General features: G+C 46.5%; 1 protein-coding gene across 1 annotated transcript in view; it reads left to right on the plus strand.

The window, feature by feature from the left end:
• The window catches only part of Dst (dystonin), a 287,116-nt gene that overhangs the window by 219,553 nt on the left and 60,235 nt on the right, over nt 1–7,328 (plus strand). Inside the window, exons 55-59 of the mRNA XM_013019154.1 lie at nt 86–256; nt 2,965–3,131; nt 5,403–5,562; nt 5,761–6,087; nt 6,603–6,687. Coding sequence (XP_012874608.1) covers nt 86–256; nt 2,965–3,131; nt 5,403–5,562; nt 5,761–6,087; nt 6,603–6,687 — 910 coding nt within the window. The remainder of the gene's footprint in view (nt 1–85; nt 257–2,964; nt 3,132–5,402; nt 5,563–5,760; nt 6,088–6,602; nt 6,688–7,328) is intronic.

Raw genomic sequence — 7,328 nt, forward strand, 5'->3', positions numbered from 1 at the left:
GGGGCGGTGGCTGGGGGCGGTGGCTGATGCGGGTTCGAGTATTTTCTGAAACAAGTGGTGAGTGGAGACAACTGGCCCCTTGCAGGTGGCCCAGCGGGCGGCACAGCTGCAGGCGGCCCTGCTGCACTGCGGGCGGTTCCAGGACGCCCTGGAGTCCCTGCTCAGCTGGATGGCAGACACCGAGGAGCTGGTGGCCAATCAGAAGCCTCCCTCCGCAGAGTTCAAAGTGGTGAAGGCCCAGATACAGGAGCAGAAGGTAAGCCAGCTGGTACCTTTGTGTTGCACATTAAAGCTCATTTATGGAGAGTTTAAAATGTACCTTCAGATTTACCTTGATAAGGTATCTGGCCCCTGGCTCTTGTCAGTCATGCAACCAGTACTTGCCAAAGGTCTGCTCTGCAGAGTTGTTGAGGAAATAGCACGGGGTAAAAACTGCACAAATCCCTCAATGAGCCTGAAGCTTATTGGGAAGGGAGGGCTAAGGGAAAGACAATAGAGTAAGTCTGTAGGTTGTGACGCGGAGGGTGTGGCAGGAGGGGCTCTGGGAGGGGTGGACTCTGTATGCGGAGGATGTCAGTGCCAAGGCTTCTGGACAGGGTGGCCTCCGGCAGACATTCTGCTGTCCTCTTACATGGTAGGCTGGTGGTGGAAGGCATCCTCTGATAGATTAGCCTGCAAAAAAGGCCAGCGTTGGACTCGATACATCCAGATTTTGTGGCCTTGCTAAGTCCCCCACCTGGGGAATGACAACTTCATAGGGCTGAGGACTTGGGGTACACACGTAGCTTCGGGCTCTCGAAGGCCGTGGCTAGTTGTGCAGCATTTACTGACCCCGTGGGGCGGTGGTGTGGCTGCTCTGATGTGCAGAGAGCAGGAAGGGGGTTCTTCTGCCCGGCCCCGGCTTTAAAGACAAGGAAGTACATGATTTCTAGTTCAATGTTTTGCAAATAAAAGCTATGTAATTAAAATTTAATTTTTCTTTCTATCTCTGGCTTATTTCAGTTAGCAAAGCTCATAATAATATATATTTCAAAACTGCTAAAAAGCTTTAAAATATTCTGTATATAGGAGGAAGGTAAGTAGAAGAGGTGAGGTGCTAGACAGATTGCTTAGCTTGATTTAATCTTTTCAACACCAGAACATCACATGGTATCTCAAATACATACAATTACTGTTTCCCAGTTAAACACTTCTGCATTTGGCCTCTTTTTTTTTTTTTGTCGGTCGTGGGGCTTGAACTCTGGGCTTAGGCGCTGTCCCTCAGCTCTTCAGCTCAAGGTGAGCGCTTTACCGCTTGAGCCACAGTGCCACTTCCTCTTTTTTTTTTTCTTAAATGTAAAACTTACTGCCTGGGGCTGGCACAGCAGCTCGGGCAGGCCCTGGGTTAGCTCATATTACCTTGTACTAAAAATCTCGGAAAGCCCTAGCATGCCATTACAGATAAAGTTAGAAGTAAAGATCAATGGAGTGGAGCTGGAAGCTTACTGCATTTATGTGATTTTTGAAATGATCACCATTTACAACTTAAAGGTACTCTCCAGTTAATTAACAGTGATTAACCAATAAAATCTATCTGTTGATGTGTGTGTGTGCATATGTGTGTGTTTGGTGTTGGGATTCAGTTTATTGCTAAGCAGGCTTTCTACTTAGGCCACACTCTCAGCCCCAATTTTGCCTTTGTACTCTTTAGAATCGTTGCTATTCAAGTGTATCCAAAGTAGTCCACTCAGTTCTAACCTTTGTCAAGGGAAGGTGTGATCCTGTGACCTTCCTTCCCCCCCTCCCCAGGACTGGGGCTTGAACTCAGCCTGGGCACTGTGCCTGGGCTTCTTTTTGCTCAAGGCTAGCGCTCTACCACTTGAGCCACAGCATTACTTCTGGCTTTTTTTTTCTGTGCATGTGGTACTGAGGAATGGAACCCAGGGCTTCATTCATGCAAGGCCAGCGCTCTGCCACTGAGCCGCCTTCCCAGCTGGTGTTCCTTTTAGACTGTCCTCCTCTTTCCTCCTGGCCCTGTCTTGATTCCCAAGTCATCTTCTTGCATTTCACTTCTGGGCCATTGCCAAATCTCAGTCTTTGATGATGGGTTAGGACCAGGTTAAGGAGGCCTTCCTCACTTCATGTCTGTGCATAGCAGCTGGTCCCTTGCTGTTGGTTTTGATGAGATGAGATACAGCATCTTAACACTGAGCTCTGGCTCCCCAGGTCAAACACTGTTGTAGCCATCTTGGAATGTGTAATTAGAATTAAGTTGAATTTTGTAAGTGTCTGCTGCTACACTGTGAAGTGTATGGTCTTGTTTGATTTACTTTGGAGAATCCTCACCTGTCTGATGATAGGTGAAAACCATCTTTTAGTTTCCATCCTTTGACAGGATTTAAGTTGTTCCTTAGATGGTTGGTCAGTGACCTCCTATTTTAGCCTTGTTAACCTCTTAGCCTGGTCTGAGTGTTAACTGCATTGTCTACTATAGGAGTTTTGAAGAAAGTGGTTTGCAGTAACTTTTTTCTTTGACAGAGAATATAATTATCAAATGGCTAGGAGACTCTTATTTCATTCAAGTAAGAGAGTTTGTACTTTCCCCATGATTCATTGGCCTTATCCCAAATTTTATATTACAACTCAATACTACAGAGGTCAGCAGCCTCTACTTAAAAAAAAAAAAAAAAAAAACAGCAAAAACAAACCCTACCCCAGGGCCCTTGTGTCTGCCACAGGTTCAGTGAATGAGCCAAATTACTCCTCTTTAAGTTTCCACTCCTCAAGTCCTTTTATGCATGCATCCACATAAACTGTGTACTTCTGTCACGTGTAAGCATGTAAAATAGGGCGGGGGTCATGGTAGCACATCTGCCTGGAAAGCCTGAGACCCTGCGTTCAAACCCCCAGTCCAGCTCCCTAAAATGCCTCAAGCACATTTAGTTTGTATTTGTTTCACATATATTCTTTATGTCTTGCCTCAAGCTTCTCCAAAGATTGTTGGATGACCGCAAGTCTACCGTGGAGGTTATCAAGCAGGAGGGAGAAAAGATGGCTGCCGCTGCAGAGCCCGCGGACAGGGCAAAGGTGGAGAAGCAGCTGGGCCTGCTGGACAGCAGATGGGAGGCCTTGCTGGAGAAGGCTGAGGCCAGGTGAGGCCGAGCTCCGGGCTCGCCCCGAGCAGGACCGCGTCTGCGTGCTTGCCGGGTGTGGGCGTGAGGACTGCGGTGTCCACCCTCTGGATCCCATGCAGTGTCTACCGGTCACCAGCCAAGTCATGCAGTCACCGCATGCTCACCTCCGCCCTGTGAGCCAGGGCTCAGAGCTGGGCTCTGGCGGCCCCTCCTGCGGCCTGCTGGGGTACAGACAAGCAGGGTGTAGCAGTGGAGAAGGTTTTCAAGCAAATGTTGAGGGTGTGTGAGGGTGCAGAAGAGGAAGAACCTGGATGGGCAGGGAAGCACAGTGGAGCTGTGGGAGGGGAGGGGTGGGGTAGGCGGGGAGGGGAGGCTGGTGAAGGTTTCTGTAGACACCTTGAGAATCAGTTGTGAAAGCAGAAGAACCTGTGAACAGCGCAAGTTTGTTCCATAGATGTCTGGTTTTTTTTGTTGTTGTAGGGTTTGAACTCAGGGCCCGGACACTGTCCCTGAGCTCTTTAGCTCAAGGCTAGTGCTCTACCTCTGAGTCACAGCACCACTTCCTGTTCCATGCATTCCCGCTTCCTCTGGAACTAGTGGGGAGGGAGAAGTTCCTTCTGACTGATCCTGAGTTTTGTGGTCACAGCGTGAAGTGCCCGAAGGGGGCTAAACCCCTGCTTTATCTGAGCCAGCTGACTGGCCCTGTGCGACTCCCTGGACATCCTGCCCTGGCTGCAAGGGAAGATTCTGCCAGTGATTGTTTTGCTTTGTGTTTTTCTAATTCTTTATTGTGATTAAGTGATTACATAATTCCCCAAATTTCACAGTATTGTGGGATAGTGATGCTTAAAGTCACAAACACATTCTAACTTTCATGGGGCAAATTGTCTATTGTGGTTTATAACATTTATGAGTTCTGTGAGCTTTGACAATACAGTAATTGTTTTTAAAGAAAAGTGTATGCCCACCTCTCCACTTTACTGTTATAACCAGTCTTCTTGTCCTTCAAGCAGTATCAAGTGGAGGGATATTAGTAATAATTACCATTTATACTTGCATCTATTGTTCACAGATTTGGTCACATAACCACAGCTTTAATCAATTAAACACCATTACAGCTGCACACTGATTGGTAGCTCATACCTATAGTTCTAATTACTCAGGCTAAGATCTAGAAGATCAAAGTTTGAAGTCAGCCAAACAAAAAGGTTCCTCAGCCTCCATCTTCAAAATAGCTACCAAAAAAGCAGGGCTGGAGGTATGACTCAAGTGGTAAAGCAGTGGTCTAACAAACACAAGGGTCCTGAGTTCAAAATCCAGTACTGAGAAAAGTCATTATAAACGTATCATTTCCATTGATTCCAGATAGATATAGAAGAGAGGGAGTCATAACTAGAGATAATCCAGAAGTTAAAAGGAAACATACACGGTTCTGTGAAAGGTCTTTCAAAAGTTTTGTGTATATATGGTTTGTAATGTAGCCATCTAGGAGCAGGATGAAGATGGCCCCACTTTTGTCTTCATAGATAGCTAACTTTTCCAGTCCTGTATTTCCCTAGGAATTAAGGTGAAGAAGACAGCACCGTTTTCGATTGTGACACAGGTTCTGACAGGGTTGCGTGGACTGGACGCTCTGTTCTATATAGCACGGTCCCTGGGCACTATGGACAAGCTGAAAGCTCAGAAAGCAGCTGTGGACTGGACCCTCTGCAGTTGAGCAGAGAGTTCTCTCAAACTGTTCCAGACCTTAAATGAAGTTGAGAACTTGGTGTGATCCTTAAAGCATTAACCACTGCTTCTGGCTAATACAGCAAACGCTCTGTGCTTTTATCAAGTAGCATTCTCCACTAACTCAGGGAAGGTGTGCGTGGGTCATGTGACCCTCTGGTTACATAACTTCAGCTGCTGGTATGCAACGAGTACATGATGCCTGTCACAGCTGCACATGGCCTCTGCGCTCAGCCTATCCTCCTCGTGGTCGCTGTGGTGCTGTTGACAGAACATAGCTACAACATGGCTGTAAGGATCCCCAGGAGTGTTAGGATCATTGTCAGAAAAGATGGCTTTACCCTCCATGAGGCCCAGGGACGTGTGAAGGCCTGTTGTTCCACTTTATTTAATCTAAGAACTATTATGACATGTCCTTTAAATGGTAGATTGAAATTTTACCCTTAGGGGATATCTACCAAAAACGTTTAGGCTGGAGTGGGAGAAGACGAGGGAAGGTTTTTGTGGACCGTTTTACACCTCCCTCCTCGCTGACGGACCATGGTCCTGGTGCATTTACAGGAACCGTCAGTTGGAAGGTATCTCGGTGGTAGCCCAGCTGTTTCATGAAACCTTAGAACCGCTGAATGACTGGCTGACGACCATGGAGAAGAGGCTGGCGAACTGTGAACCCGTAGGAACCCAAGCATCCAAACTGGAGGAGCAAATTGCCCAGCACAAAGTAAGATGCAAATCGCACACCCACCAGACGTACTTTTCCATTTGTTTTATGGTTTTGTGACGTGACTTTTGAGTTATGTGTTACTGTTTTGTTTTGACATACTTGCCAACTAAATCATCTCAAATGTCATTTAAGTTCTGTTTTCATTTTTATTTGTCCATACTTGTTATTTTCTTCCTTTTTTGAAACTTCATGTAGGCCTTAGAAGATGACATCATCATTCACAGTAAACATTTACACCAGGCTGTTAGCGCTGGCCAGTCCTTAAAGGTTTTGAGCTCCAGGGAGGATAAGGATATGGTGCAGAGTAAACTAGACTCCTCGCAAGTGTGGTACATTGAGATTCAAGAGAGAAGTCACAGCAGGTCTGAGCTCCTCCAGCAGGCCTTATGTAATGCTAAGATTTTCGGGGAGGATGAAGTTGAGCTGATGAACTGGCTGAACGAAGTGCACGGCAAGCTGGGCCAACTGCAGGTCCGGGAGTGCAGCCCCGAGGGACTGCGGAAACAGCAGGCCGAGCTTCGGGTATTTTCATTTATTTAAGTTCGTTTGCTTTCATTTCTGTTGTCATTGTTTTATCTTTCTTTTTCTGCATTCTCTGTGTCCATTATGATTTATGTGATTGGCTATACTCAGAAAAGCACTTTGCTTGTGTATACGGGGTTCTTTTATAGTTGCTCATAAATGGGAATTGAATTTATCCAGTTAGCTGGATTTTTCCCTCTGTGTTTTGTGATTTTTACCGTGGGACCCACCGTGAATTGGTGCCTCGGTCCTTCCGTATTGCCAGTTTCCACAGGGCCCTGAGCATCTTCCGGAAAGGAGGGTGTGGTAAGTTATGGCTGTGAGCATGGATGAGGTAGAAAGAAGAGTTGTAACCATGAGAACAGTGGCTATTTTTGAGTATTGCGGTGTTGGCTCATGCACAGCTCTGTGAGACCTAGCTCTCAGGGGTGAGAGATCAAAGTTCTCTGGCAATAATGAATGGTAACACTGATTGAAGTCTCTCCTCCATGTGCAAATGGTTCCTGTGTTTGCAGGTTCTACAAGAAGACATCATGCTCAGGAAACAAAGTGTGGATCAGGCGCAACTAAATGGCTTAGAACTACTCAAACAAACCACAGGTGAGAGGACAAACCACAGCAAGTCAAACTACTGTGTTGTCTGCATGTGCATCACCTTTGAAAGATTTTAGAAGTAGAAGGAACAACAGACGAGCCTTCTCCAAGACCTGGGTCTGCACTTTGCTTTGAAGGCCAGTCAAGAGAGCTTTGGAGTCCAGGCCTCCTTTTTTCTCATGATCTCAGTTAAGCTCCTGGTGGATGCTGTGTGCATTACTCATCACTTAAAGATTTTTCATGGCAGAGAAGCCCATGATGAAGTTACCTCAGCCTTCCTCTGTGGAAGGGGACAGACAAGTGTGCTGGTGGTGGACAGTGTGGGGTTGTTTTTTTTTAAAGGTAGATTGCTTCACAATGACTCATGCTATGGCAATCCACCAACTGACTACAATCATGCTTGAGCCACTGTAAAACAGATAGTTCAATACCTGCACAAGAGGCGTGTAAAAGAGCTCAGAGAAACTAACTTGCTTTAGGAGCACTGTGCTCGCTGGAAAATACCACTTTCAAATCAATATGCAGTTCAGCAGCGTGCACTAGGGGAGATGACGTGTGTACTGGGGAGATGACACGTGTACTGGGGGGATGACACGTGTACTAGGGGAGATGACACGTGTACTAGGGAGATGACACGTGTACTAGGG

The sequence above is a fragment of the Dipodomys ordii genome, unplaced genomic scaffold, assembly GCF_000151885.1.
Source record: "Dipodomys ordii isolate 6190 unplaced genomic scaffold, Dord_2.0 Scaffold44, whole genome shotgun sequence".
Lineage (NCBI taxonomy): Eukaryota > Metazoa > Chordata > Mammalia > Rodentia > Heteromyidae > Dipodomys > Dipodomys ordii.